The following is a 15,996-nucleotide window of genomic DNA, read 5'->3' as shown; positions in this document are numbered from 1 at the left end:
TATACAATAAAGATGGCTGGGAGTCACAGGGCATCTGACATATTTTAGCTAATTGTGATTCCAGGTATTTGATGGCAGACAGAAAACCTGTGGCCGGATTTCACAAGAATGAAAAATTAGAAGTCAGCCTAGATTCCAGTTTTCGTGTAGAAACAGAGGTGATTAAGTGAAATTATTATACTTGTTCAAGGCCAACATCAAAAATAGTTTTAAAGACTCGTGTATAAGATTGATGTTATCAGCAGCCTCTTGATGCAGACTGGGAATGTAGCCATGGAACAATCCCAACCTCCAGCAATAAGGAAGCAGATTCAAGGTCACTTGCAAGCTGAGATGCTTTATATAGCACATCTTAATGCTTGCTTACATTCTGGACTGCCCAGAGGTTCTCACAGTACCAGGGATTGTCCTTTTATTAGGTAATCACTATGAGTGATTATCAGATGAGAGAAACCTTGCCATCATTATCTGTGATGGACAATACACCATTATTCTGCAATAGAATTTAAAAGTATCATCACACTTTATTCTTTAGTAACTAGATAGGGTGTGATCCAGTATTGCTCTCCAGTTCCTTCAAAAATAATTACGCACTAAAAATTGTAATACATCAAAAATTTAATTACACTAAAAGTGCTTACTAATGTTTTGTTATTACTCTGTTTAATCTTGGCATCTGCATGCCATCCATTAATTTATTTCAGTAAAAACTATAGGTCACATTGTGGAATTCTTATTATATTTCTATGTAGTCAAAACTCCCATTTTTTACCAGAGCATAGTTTAAGTGAAGACACTGATTTGAGCTGCATGTCTTTGTGCATGCAGTGAGGCATCCAACAGGGGAAGATAACTAAGGTAATGCTTTAGTTTGTGTATATTTCAGATTTGTCTATAATATTTTTTTCAGTTTATAACACTTTATGAGTTCTTGTATTATATTAAGCAGCCATTAAAATATTTTGTCCATTTTAAAATAAAGATTTATTTGGGGCACAAACATGAATGCTACTCTTAAGGAAATAAACTATAAACTGCATAACAAAATTATAAGCTAAAGTGGCCCTCCAACAGCAATTAACCTATATTTTTCTTTCATATATATACTCTCACAAATTCACATGAAAGAACAATATAAGCTGCTGCTTCACTGTAAAGGCAAAAATACCGTTTTCAGAAAAGTGACTAGACCATGATTTTGTGAAACAATAAAGCTCATACCCATACCTTTCTTGAAGTTAACTCAGCATACAAATAATGTAATTTAGCTCTTGTAAAGAAATTTTCTAGAGGACACTACCCAACAATCTCTTTTGTACAAGCTTATTTTAGTACTACAGCAGACTAACTATATTTTGAAGAATTTTAAATAAAAATAAGTACGCACACCACACATAAATACATAAATACACAGACCCACACTGTGTAAATATGCATACAATATATACATTCATTCAATTATTTGAAAATGTACACTTTAAAATCTACTGCATGAGTGAATCTTTGAACAAACTCTTAAAAAATGCAATATACTTCTCCTGCTGACATTCTGCATACATATTTCTTATTCCATAGCCCAGGGCAGGAAGAAAAGAACTGTCTGAAAATTACTGGTCCATAGTTATATCTTGACTCATAAATCCTTTATGAGAATTGTGATTACAGAGCAAAAGGACAATATACTTTCTCACATTTTCTGTTACTCTCAGTACTACAAATGACATTGGCCAAACAGAAGAACATATTTGTGATTGTTTTCCATCTACACTGTAGCTCACAAGCATTTCTCCCTGCAACAGTGATAGCTGGAGTAGCTCTCTGTGCTCAGTTTACATCACTCCTTCTGATGTGTGAACACAGAATGAACTGAATCAGAATTCATTCAGATTAATTTTTTTTTTATTTTTGCTTAGTTATTTTCCCCAGGTCTGACCACCACATATGGCTGTGTCAGTGCTGCTGAGGGGTGGTGGGAATAAACTGAACAAGAACAGAGCTGGACAGGATCAGCGCTGCAGCCCAAAAAGTACTTGCTTGAGTACTTCTATAAAGTGCTTAAATGAAATCCTAACTTGGGTCTTTCAGAGGCTCTATGGAGATTATTAGCCTGCAGTAATTACAAAAATCAATTAGATGTAGGGAACTTGGAGTTGTACAGTGTCTGCTGCAGGATTAATTCACAAGTGCCAAATTATGTGAAAATTTTAGAACTGGAATAGACAAAATAGTGCGGGGGTTTAATGCTGTTTTCAGGCTAGCTTCTGCACCGAGCTCGCATTTAAGGGTACAGCTTGGTACCTTTCCGATCCTGTGGGTCTGAGCCTCAGGCAGAAGCGTGGCAAATGGCGAGGAAGAAAGGAGAACTTCACTGGGTTTTAACTGGGTTTTATTTTATCCAGAGGGTGGCCCACGTAGAAGTGAGTTTTTCCCTCTGGGTCTCAGTTTAAGTACAGGGGGTGTGGAAAGGAGCAGGGGACAATCTAGAACCAATCCCAGGAGGGGGAGAGTGACCCAGAACAAAAGGATAATCAGTAGAACGATTCCTTACATAACAAAGGGAGGGTAAGGCAGTCCCTGCCAATCAGAGTGACGGACACGACCCATAATTCGGGAAAAATCAAAAAGGGATTTAACATGGACAAACCATTATAAAACAAATAACAGAAGCATGCAGAAATTTGCTAAAGCTAAAATGCACAACACAACAAAATAGTTTTTGATTCAGATATTCTATAAGGTACTTTAAGCCTCAGAGAAGGAATCTGAGACTTCCTGCAGAACTGTTTGACAGAAAAAGTAATGTTCCTCAAGCCTGGCATGACTCGAGGTCCAACGAGAAAATATGAAGGGATGCATCAGCAGATCCTGCTGCGTGGTGATGGTGTTAAATATGGGAGTCAGTGGTGAGGCTGCAAGACAGAGGAAGACAAGGAGTATGGCCGGAATTTCTTCTCACAGGGTGCTGCTGGTGTTTACTGTGGGGTGAAGAGAACCTGGAAAGATGATGAGCTCACTGGTGTGCTAGCTCTGTCACTACAACAAAAAATCCAAATGTATGTCATAGCCCATAGTGTTATTTAGGACAAGAGCAATGTTCAATAATTAATTCCCTAACAGGTTTGCTAGCAGCCTGAATGCATTCCATACCACTTTGGTAACAGAGTTGGAGTAGGGAGAAGATCTGTCTGAGAGAGGCAGCTTGTTTTCTTACTTTGCTGATGATACTCAGGTGTTAATACATGATGAGACAGCAAATAGTTCTGAAAGTATATTCTAATTATGCTAATTTGGGGGCAGGTGACTATAAATGGACCAAAGGGTGCTGTGGGCTAAGATTTAAAGGTGAGGGTGATATCAGGTTAGCACATGCCCAGAGCACTGGCACTTGGACACCCCCAGTGACGACAGGACAGAGTGTGGGGTGGGGAGATGAGCTGTCAGGATACAGAAACAGCACAGACACGACTGCATAAGTAGCAAAGCTGTCATATGCTATGGAGCATTAATGGCACTGCAATGAAAACTACATCCTCTGCCATACTTTACGAATGACTACAAACTGCAGAGTTATTTCCCATGGTTTGCTGTTTATGATATTCAAGATGAAGTGACCCTTTGGATTCAGGTTTTCCCATGTGCCTTATAGAGACTTCTAATGTACTCTTTTAATTTATGTTGATCTATTGGCAAATTAAAAACAATGCAAAAAATATTGTTTCTGTAAAAGCAAGTAAGCTTTAGATTATCACCACACATGATGTAAAACAGTATGAATACATCCTAGGAAACTTTGTTGACTTTGTACTATCGCTACAATTTAAGTAGGTGATTACACACAGAGTAAGATGAAGTATGTGGACTGTGTCTTTAGAAAAAACTTGGATTCAGAGATTTTGTAGGACAGCCACATGCTTCTCTGTATGCTGCATAGATTGACATTTCCTCTTGCTCGGCCAAGGGTTACAACTCAATTAAATGGGGAAAAAAAAATAAATAAAGAGGTGCAGTGCAATAGTGATTTTCAAAGGGATGGGATGGAATGAAATGAAGCTGTGTCAGGGAAGTTCAGACTGGACTTCAGTTAGGAAAAGGTTCTCCACTGAGAGGGTGGTTGGCCATTGGAACAGGCTTCCCAGAGAAGTGGTCATGACATGAGCTTGTCAGAGCTGAGAATATCTAGACATTGCTCTCAGTCACATGGTTTAGTTCCAGGCAGTCCTGCAAGGAGCAAGGAATTTGGCTTCACAATCCTTATGAGTGCCTTTCAACTCAAAAGATTCTGGCGTTCTGTGTAACACACCAAATGTAAAATGTGGTCAAATATCACATATGTGCCTTGTAGCATAGACAGAGATGGAGTATCAGCAGGCAGTATCTCTGCAGTTGCAGTCACTGGCAGGGTGGGGATCATTTGAGTTTAATGTATGGCATACAGCACCTAAAATTAGAAAGATGAAAATATTTTAAAGAGCTGGATGAATCACAACCTATTCCTTGTTCCATCCTCCCACCTTCAAGTGAAATGAAATCTCTGGAGTCCTCCATTCAAATACTTAGATATACCCAAGTGACTAGAGATGGCTTTTGCTTTTATATGAGGGCCAGAGGACTATATATCATCCCAGGGACTGAGGATCCTGCCATTTTTTTCTTTCTTACTTGCAGGTGTAATTACTGTAATGTAGTGTCTACTTGAGAAAGGAAATTAAACTCTCAAGAACAAATTAGCTAATTTCACATTAATGGCATGATTTTTGTTAAAAGGCCTGCTAGAGCTGAGTCCAGTTTCTGAAAATAAGTATTGTCTTATATTATAAAATAACTTGCTCTCTTGATGTCAGCATTTTCTGATAGACCACTGGTGGAATGGATGAGTGCCATGTCTTCTGTGGATCAATTACTGGACGCTGGGGCTCTATGAGGAGTGTAGCCTTTGATGGGATAACTGCATAAAGTTCTCCTAGTCAGGAAATGACAGCTGAGACCTTTTTGGTTTTCCAGCCTTCGGTGACTTTTACAATGGCAATAATCTTATACAGCAACGAGCAACTGGCAGATGCTGTAAAAATGCATTTTATATATGACTGTTGCAGGAAGGAATACCTGCTGAAATTTATTTGCTGTGTCCTTGAACAACATTGAATTCTCCAGATTAGGCGGTGCCTGTGGAGCAAACCTATTCATTTTGCTAATGAGACAGAGGAGGAAGATAAAGATTTAAAAAATGCCTGGCATCATATTTTATTAGTCACCCAATATAATTATTGACAGGGATCGAGGATGTTAAGTTCCAGAAAAGGACTACTTATTATCTTAACACTCCTGAGATGCATTAAACACATTTGAATTTAATTAGAAAGGAGTATCCATGATTTAAGAATAAATCTTGCACCTATTAATTTAAGAAATTAAGATGATTAATTTCCTTTAAAATTTCTAGCATTTTGGATAAAAGTCCTTCATAAAAGGTGCATGGCTTACTTTCAAAGACTAAATTTATACGATGTGATTTTTGTCACCCAGACTGAAAAACGGTTGTAGTTAATACTGGATAGATTTTTGAAATGCTTTCCATGTGGTATTTAACAGTACAAGCATCTTAGTCATGATGAGTCAGATGCTGAATTTAGAGAGAAAAAATAAAATTATTTAACTAATACCACATCTTTTAAAATTATTGTTTAGGGATTGCACAGTGCAACCTCTCTTCTCCAAAAACGGTAAAATTCCATTTCTCAAAACTATGTAACTAACAAAAAATAGCCTGAGGATAGTTCAGAGCAAGCACAGATGGCCCAGCAGATTAATGATTTAATTTTTTTTAAAGGACAATGATTACAGCCATGTTAAGTAGTCAGGAACTGATCATATGGGCAGATATTTGCAATTTCGTCATTTATAATACAGCTAATGCATGATCACATCTTTTAGAATCAATAGCAGATTGGCAGAGTCAGATATCTAATGCAAGATGTTGACTGGCCCACAAATCAAAGGAGAATATTTTGAAAGTACAGAGAAACGGTGTAAAGTAACAAGGTAAATGATCAGCAAAGCTTGCGGGGCAAGCACAGGGCAGACCCTGCAGCCCATGCTCTGTGTTGTAGAGATGTAACGTGGTGCTGTTAACACATGAATTCATTTAACAACAAACCAAAGTGCAGCAGGGCCTGAGGTCATCTAAAATGGGACCATGTGGGCACTTCAAGTGGGAACTAAACAGAGGCTGAAGAGAAGACACAGGAGTGAAGAGCATCTCTTCTGGAAGAACAGAATCGTTTGTGACACTTGGGTGTCAGAGACACATTTGGTGCTATTATTCAGCCAGTGGTAAAACAACATTAAAGCTTCTAATGATTATTTGCTAACACAAATAATATTGACTTCACTCTTGGATAACTCTTTTAATCCCCTTATGGTGTTGCCATGGAACCAACCCATGATATTGGCAAGCTCCTCTTACATATGGGCAAACATAACACTTGCAACCAGTAAAATAATTATTTCATATACTTAGTACATCAGGAATTTTCCAAAGATGAGGAAAAAAAGTAAGAAAAACTTAAAAAACCCCCACAGAGACGGTAATGACTTTTTTTTTAAAGGATGTATTTATTGTGGTCGACAAATCACTGCTAATGCTCCTGTCACATAACACAAAAATGCTGGCTAATACTGGAAATAGGAGTGGTAAATTACAAAGATGAGCTAATCATACAGAGCAATCTGAAACGTTTGGGAAGCAGAAAACAAAAGAGGCTTGAATTAATTTAAAAGCCAAGGAACAAGGGGCTGAGGTCCTTTCTATAGAACCAGGGCTGGATCTGCAGGGCAGTGATTCAGAATAGAAATTACAGATTGATGCTGGTTGGTAGGAGTGAAGTTCAGAGGTAACCACTATTTTCTATGTCAAGGAAATGATTGCTATAGCATTTGGATTAAAATGTCCCTGAAATTGGCTTTAATCCCTGTAAGGAAGTAAGTGGACATGGCAATCAAAACCACAAGGCAGCCTTTTACCTACAGCCAGGCCTCTGACAGCAAGAAGACAGGAGTAGACACAATTGCACATTCCACTTACTTCTGGGAAGTAATCATGTTTACTTCACCCAGTAATCATCACAGATTCACCTCTGAATCTGTGTGCTGTTTTCCTCTGTAATGGTTAAATGGTCTGTAACAAAGAGCATAAAATAAGAAGGTGATTTTACATCAGTTCATAGAACTGCTGAGACTGAGCCTAGGATACTGCTTTCAGTTCTTGTGTCTGCATTTTAATAAGTAGGTTAAAAGTTTGGAGACAATTCAAGGATGAAAAAAAAAAGAGTTCATGGTTGAGAAAAATCTTCAAAGGGTAAATTTACTTAGAGTAAATCTTTTTAACTGACTGAAAAGGAGATTTTGAGGAGAATTGTGATTAGCAGGAATTAAATATTGAGCACACCATAAGGAGAAGTAATGAATTTTCACTCTTTTCATCCATCTGCTCTAGCTGAACCCCTTTCAGAGGCTGATTGAGTCTAACACTAATTTCTGGGCTAAAACCAGACATAGACTGGTGAAAGGGACACCTCTTTTTTTTTTTTTTTTTTTTTTTTTTTTTTTTTTTTTTTTTTTTTTTTTTTTTTTAAGTTGATTTAGTTCTGTAGTTTTTCTGTAACAATATTGACCCAGACAGTAGTTCCAGAATTTTACCAATAAATACCTATTTGAAGAATCAGCCCAAACGGCCCAAACAGCCATGGGTACACAGCATGAAACAGATGAACCTGGCCTTGTTCAAATCTACAGAGCAGGTGAACTTTGACTTGCAGATGCAGCTGCATATGAATGAATATTACCTTTCATTTTATTTCTAATCAAGTTTAAGATGCAATGTGGTGTGAGTTTTGCTTTGTTTTGATTTGAGGAGTGCTTTGAATGTTCTCAATGGGACACGAAAAACCCATTAAGGGTGAATGGAGGCAAAATGAGCTTTCAGTCACTTCATGCTGCCTAGATATGGAAGAGAAACTGTTCTAGCTTCATGGTGTGACTCATGCTTCTTTTACCTGACAGCGCTGAACTCCTGTAGAGTCCATGCCTCTGACTATAATAAATGGCAGGTTTCTGACTCTAGGCTCCTATCAGTGAAGGAAACTTAAGGATTAGAAGGAATTTTATTCATTACTAAATCCAGTTCCTTGTTATTGAAAGCAATCTCACTTAATTTTTTACAAGTGGACCAAGCTTTAAGTCAGAAATAGTGCAGATTTTTACTAAAATGATGATTTAAAAAGCTTGTTCAAAATGGTAATACTTTGGTTGTGCTTTATTCTTCTTTTTGGAGGGAGTATATATTCATCAATACATTTATTACTATATATATATATATAAATCCAGCACATACCTATGTGAGTCTATATAAAACTAGTTTATAAAATCTTTTTTTTTACGCTGACATTGTAATTTTTAATTTAATTTTTTCCCCTTGGCTGTTTCAAAAAATTAAATATATATATAGTGCTATATTACAGAATTTAGCTGGGGAGTTTTTGCTGCATTGATGCAATGAAAATACAGGCTGGAAGTATTTGGAACCAAAAAATCCCCTTTTTGTTCTAAAAAAAAGCAAAGAAGTAAAAAGTATAAGTTATTAATAGAAATGAAATGTCAGTCAGCAACATTTTAAGCTGAATCCAGATCCAAGACTGATTGAGCTGGATTTCTAAAGTTATAATGCAATTCTTGCTATGCTTTAGTTTACCAAATATAAGACACTGAAAAAATCACCCAATAAATAAATTTAATGTACATAATTATGATAGCATTATGTTTATTTTATACCATGATCAAGATATTTTAACTTTGGAATCTTTCTTTTTGTCTTCTGTAATTGACTTTTGAGTAAAAATTGCTGGATCTCATCTGTGGCATGTGTGTACCCAAAGTTCTCTTAAGTCAGTGGTCATTCTTGGAACCATCCTAAAGTGGGCTTTGGGCTTCAATTTGACCAATTCTTAGGTAGTATCTTGAATATAAGTATGTAAGTAGTCATATTAACTGAGAGAATAACTTCCTATTTTCTGTTTAGTCCAAGCTTCATTTGGCTGAAGGATGATTTGAAAAGAAAGTATCACCTATTCAAATGCTGTAAGATAAATTTAGACTTAAAGGCATGGTGCCAATTTTGCATTTACTGTTAAAGAGTGCTTTAAAATCCATTGGAAAATTCTGAGGGAACCTTCCTAGAGAAACACTTCCAACTTTAGAAACTTCCATCTAATTCAAATTACTTTTATTAGCTTGAATATCTCAACATTTTTATCCAGAAAATCTCAGAGGTAACAGTCTGCACATAAAACCCTCCTTGGGAATTCAGGGTACCAGATACATACTGGGTCATCCTGGAGCTGAAAAATGGTGTTAAAACTATGCTGAAAAGCAATAAACTGAGCAAAATTCCATAAATCTTCTCAACTTTTAAGCTGATGGGTTAGGCACCATCAAATATAAGTTTGAAGGAAGTCTGGTTTTTATTACTGCTTTTGTGTGTGTGTGTGTATCTGTCCCTTACCAGTATGAGAAGGTTTTCTATTTACACCTAAATCACATATAGTTTACACCTAGACCACATCCCTTAGGGATACCAAGGAGGTCCTAAAAATGGCTGAGGACAGACCCTCCAGAGCTGTCTCATTTTGTCTGGGATATGGATGAAAAACACCTAGAAGTCTTTTAACCACTCTCTGGTGCAAAATACCACAGACTTGCTTTGGTAGTTTTTTATCTAGTTTGCTTCAAGCTATTACTTTTGTACTCCCATCAGATCAATGCATGCATCTGTCAGCCTTCTCATCAGTTTGCAAGAGCTGCCTACTTTAGACTGAATTGCTTTTGGTATAAATAGATTTTGCTGTGGTGGCTACTCTGACCTTCCTTTGTGATGCAGATACCTCAGAACTGAGCAGTAATCTCTGCAAGAAAGGATCGAAGCTATTTCCACCCCTCCCCTGCCTTTTCAGCAAATGTGTATGTTGTTTCTGATGATTCATCTGCTAGAACTGGAAGAAAGAACTTGACAGTCCACAGTATGAGACAAATTATGTACTACATCTCCTCCTTAGGTTTACTTCAAAATCAGTAGATTAAAAAGAACACATATTGCCCAAGTGGGAGTAGTAGCTTCAGGTCTTCTAAATCTTAATTTCTATAAGCAACAAAAATACAGGTAATTTTCCTTTCAATCTTCCAGTGTTTAATATGTCTGCAGATAAAGTGAGAAATGCTTGAAATGCTGTTTCTTGACAGTGGGTGAGTCATTTCTCAGGTAGCTCAGGAACTAACCCTCACCTCAGGCTTGGACTGCTGGCTGAATCTCTGGTTGTTCTCGTTTTTCCTCTTTGACTGGGCCATCTGGTCTCCCTAGTTCTTAGAGCGGGTTTGCTCTGGTGACAGCATTTCTCTCTTCATTACAAATCCAGTGAAGGTCTAACATTCAGTTCCTAACAGAGTGGCTCCAATACCACTGCCATTTATTGTGTGGGTCTTTTATATAAGATGATGAAAGCTGTTCTATTCCAATATTTCTATAGGTAGCTCTAAGAGAATTTGGTTTCTCTGGGATCAGGGTTGTACATGCCAGACAGTTGTCTGTTCTTGCCAGCTGTGTTTGTTATAATAAAAGATATTTTGTCTACCTATAAACTTGCCTTCAGTTACACTGTTCAGTTTAGACCAGCTCCTGAGCAGAGAACAGCACTAGCCTATTTCTAGTCAAAGTTAGAACTAGGCTTGAACTAGAAGCCTAGTTCTTTGTCAAATTCATGGAAACTAGGGATGTTCATTCTTGGAAACTAGGGACACTTTCATTACTTTCAGCATCTGAAGAAGAAAAGGAGATTGAAGTTAAATGGGAACAGGTGAATAAAAAACCCCAGACAAGTAATAATATCAGACAGAATCAAGTGCTGTGCAGAAAACAGCTGTAAAGTAGGACAGCTTTTCCCAAAAAGCAGCTCAAAACTGTGCTCCCTGCTCCTTCAACTTTGCTTTTAATGGTATTCTGTTGCTACAGCCTCAGTGAACACCTAAAGTCTCTCTCCTTGAGCAGTGAGCTTGAAGAGGAGAGAGCATGGGAACATTTCCAGCCTGTCACACCCATGCTATGATTGTGCCTGTGAATACCTTGTCTGTATCTTCACAGCTATCAAAAGAACAAGGGTGAAACTCTGGCCATACTGAAGCTGCAGGACCTTCTGGATCCATTCAGAATGACAAGAAATACATCAGTCAAAGATTACTTTTTCTAACTTTAAAAATTCATAAATACTTTACCATCTGCTTTTAACCAAGAAAATGGGCCAGAGGCTGGGAAATTAATATAATTGGAATTATAATTGGCATTGACAACATGTATAATGTATCAGTAGTTGTAAATAAGCCAAAAATTATGATCCTTATTTTTGAAATTTCTTTAAAGTAATGATACATATTTGGATTGAAATAAAAGTTTCATTTGCTAAACCACAATCTATAATTTTTAGTATGTCCTAGATTAATAGTCTTCTGTGTGTATTTAGACAATTGATATACTTGCAAATTCAGAAAAAAAGGAAGATTGCCCGTGAATGGAGAGGGAACAGGGAATAATGGGGAGATTGTGCCTTCTCGCCACAGAACTTGGGCAAAAAAAAGCAGAAAAAGCAGAAATCACTCAATGACAAAAACCTGCTCCAGGGAAATGGAATACAAGTTATGACTGAAGTTTTAAGTCCAGTCTTATAAACTAGAAATTCTGATGCGTTTCCATTGTTGAGTTTGAGGAGGATGAACTCGAGCCGAACAGCCCCAGCTCCCCCGTGTCCCCTGGCGGGTTCAGTGGCAGTGGGGGCTGTCCTGCCCCCCGAGGGGAGCTGAGCCCCTCTCCACACCCATCTCTGAGGAGTCCCTGGGCTGCCCCAGGGGGCTCTCCAGGGCCCAGACCGCTCTGCCGACCCCTCTCACTGGGGAGCTCCCTGCAGGGCCCTGGTCTGCAGCTCTTCCCATGCCCACCACTGCCTCCGGCCCTGCTTTCCCCCCAGGAGCCTCCTGCCCTGCTTTCCCCCCGGAGCTTCCTGCCCTGCTTTCCCTCCAGGAGCCTCCTGCCCTGCTTTCCCCCCAGGAGCCTCCTGTCCTGCTTTCCCTCCAGGAGCCTCCTGCCCTGCTTTCCCTCCAGGAGCCTCCTGTCCTGCTTTCCCCCCAGGAGCCTCCTGCCCTGCTTTCCCCCCGGAGCCTCCTGCCCTGCTTTCCCCCCAGGAGCCTCCTGCCCTGCTTTCCCCCAGGAGCCTCCTGCCCTGCTTTCCCCCAGGAGCCTCCTGCCCTGCTTTCCCCCCGGAGCCTCCTGCCCTGCTTTCCCCCAGGAGCCTCCTGCCCTGCTTTCCCCCCGGAGCCTCCTGCCCTGCTTTCCCCCCAGGAGCCTCCGGCCCTGCTTTACCCCCGGAGCCTCCTGTCCTGCTTTCCCCTCAGAGCCTCCTGCCCCTTCAGCCGCCCAGTGTCCCTTCTCCCGTGTCCCCCTTCCCTGTCCCCGGGACACACAGGGGCTCTCTGTCCCTGCCAGAGACACAAACGGCTGGCCCGTTTCCAGAGGATGAGAGGACATAGTCTTAAGGTGCGCCACGGGAAGTTCAGGTTGGACATTAGCAGGAAATTCTCCACTGAAAACAGCGATTAGATAGCGGAATGGGCAGCCCAGGGAGGTGAGGGAGTCACCATTCCTGGGATTGTTAAAGGAAAGACGACGTGGTACTTAGTGCCGCGGTCTAGTTGACGTGGGGTGTTCGGTCGTACTGGACTCGATGGTCCCGGGGGAATTTCGTGCCTGAACAACTCCAGGATTCTGGGATCCGGCCCGGCCGCTAAACCCGGCCCCGTCCCCAAGCCCCGCCCACTCCCCATCACGGCCACGCCCCCTTCACATCCTTAGCCCCGCCCCTGGGCGTGACTTCACGAGAACTTCAGTTAAGTCAAGGCCACGCCCCCCGATCTGGCCCCGCCCTCCCCTCCGCCCGCCCCCGCCGGGGTCGCTGCGCGGTGACGCAGCAGGAGGAGCTGAGGCGGCGCTTCCCGCCCTTCCTCCTCCTCCTCCTCCTCCGCGCCCGCCGGACGGGGACAGAGCGGCGGAGCCCGGCCCGTCAGCCGCTGCCGGGGCCCGAGGGAGCAGCCGGGCTGCCTCCGGCCATGGTGGCCCGCTCGTCGCCGGCGGGGCAGGAGCAGGCGCGGCGGCGGCGGCCGCCATTGCTGGCGGGGGCCGCGGTACTATGAAGGATGGAAGCGGACGAGGTGACGATCCGGGAGCAGAACTTCCACAGCCAAGTGCGGGAGTACACGGTAGGTGCCGCCGTGCCCCGCGGACCCTCCCTGACCTGTCACTGCCCTGTGCCCCAGCGCTGTCCCCGGGCACTGGCGAGTTGTCCCGCTCTCCCCCGCTGTCCTTGCCTGCCCCTCTCCCCGGTGTCCGGGGGCACTCGGGGGCCTGTCTGGGGTGGGCAGAGAGGTGGGTACATCTTCTCTGAGGTGCCGCAAGAGCTGGGGGATCCCAGCGCTGACCCCCTGGAGGGTTTTCATCTCCTTGTGCCTTCAGCGAAAGATGGAGATGCAGGACATTGGTGTGCTCCACAGGAGTGCTCTCGGAACAGGTACCGGTGCAGCAGCCTGGTGAGCGGTGCTCAGCTTCAATAAGAGGTGACTGCCAGGGGACATCGTTTATGTGTAAAAGTATCTACAAGGGAGGTGCCAGGAGGATGGAGCAGGCTCTTCTCGGTGGTGCCAACCACCAGGAGATGAGGCAGTGGGCAGAAACTGATGCACAGGAAGCTCCACCTGAACATGAGGAAGAACTTCTTTACTGTGCGGCTGACCGTGCACTGGAACAGATTGCCCAGAGGAGCTGTGGAGTCTCCATTCCTGGAGTTACTCAAGAACGTCTGAATCCTGTGCTGTGTGCTTTGGGATGACCCTGTTTGATCAGGGAGGTTGGACCAGATGGCCCACTCTGGTCCCTGCTAACTGTGACCCATTCTGGGATTCTGTGGACACCTCAGCCCGCAGGTGCAGCCTTGTTCCCGTCAGGTGTGCATGGGATTTCCTGGTATCATTTGTCATGCCGGGATTCTCCTGCCTTGCTGGGCTGTTTGCAGTGCTGTGTGTGAATGTTGTGTTTTCCCTGGCCCCTCATGCCCCGTGCAGTCCCAGTGCCTGTGCTGTCCCCTCAGCACCACACCTTACGTGCAGACACAGCAGTTCCCGTTTCCTCTCTGACAGCCTCGTAATTGTTCTCAGGACTGTACAAAGCTGATGGAGGTGTTTTGATGGGGCTCATGTCTCTCCTACTTCAATTCCAGGAAGGAAATACAGGCTGCCCAAGGGAGACACACAGTGCCGTGTCCTGTGAACGTGCTGTCCTGACTCAGCAAGGGAATTGTGTTTTCTTTGCCATCCCTGTTGTTTGGGGGGAAAAAAAGGATTTCTTGAATTAAAATAAGATTTCATAACTTAGCTTTAAGTGTTTTTTAGCCTTGTTGGGAGACTCTAAAATACTATGGTTAACTGATTTATGTAGCCCTGTGGCTGGGGCACTTGATAGCAGACTTGCTTGGAATGTGTTAATTACTCTTCTATAGTATATGAATCCGTGTTAAGACCTTTCTTGTGAAATTCTATTTCTGGGATGTTTTTTTCCGATGAGTGCAACATGACCCTGTATGAAGAGAACAGCCACTTTATGGGATTTCATGGAATGTTTCTTCTTTGGGCATGGATGTAGTGTATGTCCTGGAAGCCATGACTAGTGAAGTGCCACAAAAAGTAAAATAGTTTTTTGTAAAGAAGGCTCTAAGTATTATCTTAACCACATTTGTGGTATGAAAACGTGAATGTATGTACAAATCTTCTTTCTTTTCCCTCATGTCTGTTTTTCTATTTGTATTCCTTTGAGTGCTAATTATCTCCTACTTACTCTCACCAGAGTCTTGCTCTGATAAATTGGATGCTACATATTGTGGTTTCATTCAGTAGGAAATACGGATTTTTGAGTTTGAAGGAATGGCTGTGTGCAGCCTCTCTGGGTAACATTAGAAATAGTGAAGTCTATTAAATTCTTAAAGAGCTAGTTTATCTGTCCTCCAAAGTTAGAGGGTCTTTTTTAGCCCCTCGAGAGCAATTGGTAAATCTTCCTACTGGTGTAGTCATATGAGAAATCACACAGGACATCAGTAACACGTATTTTAGAGGTGCAGAGTTGTTTTATTTGGACAGTGGACTCAGAATATTCTTGCTCTTGAAACTTGACTTTGATCTTAATGTTGATCACAAGCCACCTTTGTGATTGTTTAATCAGTGGGAATAATAATAACAATGTTGCCTTTTAAATCATACACTGGTAGAGTTGTGATCTTGTCTTTAATTTGTGTTGGAACACCACAAGATTTTATGAGTGCATGAAGTGCTGCCAGCCCCAGCTGAGTGTGCAGCCTCCTGTGGCTCCCACATGGCTGCAGGAGAATATTGCAAGTATGAGTTAATTTGTGGTTGGTCTGAGCATGCTGGAGCACACAGAGTATGTTCCTTACATGTGCAATTATATTAACATCCTCTCCTTACCATTCCTGCCCTTGCTGCTCATGAAATTAAGTGGTGAATAGAATTTCTTAGAATATGCAATCAGGCAGTTGTTGTGTGGGTAGTGGGTGTAGTCATCAGCCCCTCAGCTGGAGCAGGGAACATATTCCACTCTGACACATGCATTAAACCTTGATTCTAGCTGCAGGTGGGCTGGGGGCAGCAGAGCAGTTAAAAGAAGCATTTGACATTACAAGAGGTAGTGGCTTTAAACAGGGTGGGTTTAGATTACATATTGGGAAGAAATTCTCTGCTGTGAGGGGAGTGAGACACTGGCACAGGTTGCCCAGAGAAGTTGTGGATGCCCCATTCCCTGGCAGGGTTCCAGGCCAGGTTGGATGGGGCTTTGAGCAGCCTGGT

At 41.9% G+C, this 15,996-nt stretch overlaps 1 protein-coding gene across 1 annotated transcript in view; it reads left to right on the top strand.

Moving 5' to 3' along the window:
* The first annotated feature begins 13,241 nt into the window (after nt 1–13,241).
* Nucleotides 13,242–15,996, top strand: part of LMBR1 (limb development membrane protein 1) — a 66,809-nt gene continuing 64,054 nt past the window's right edge. Inside the window, exon 1 of the mRNA XM_083866826.1 lies at nt 13,242–13,347. Coding sequence (XP_083722952.1) covers nt 13,285–13,347 — 63 coding nt within the window. The 5' untranslated portion in view covers nt 13,242–13,284. The remainder of the gene's footprint in view (nt 13,348–15,996) is intronic.

Source organism: Zosterops lateralis, assembly GCF_965231275.1.
Source record: "Zosterops lateralis genome assembly, chromosome: 1".
Taxonomy (NCBI): Eukaryota; Metazoa; Chordata; class Aves; order Passeriformes; family Zosteropidae; genus Zosterops; species Zosterops lateralis.
The sequence above is the reverse complement of the archived record's forward strand: the minus strand, read 5'-3'. Positions and strand labels throughout refer to the sequence as shown.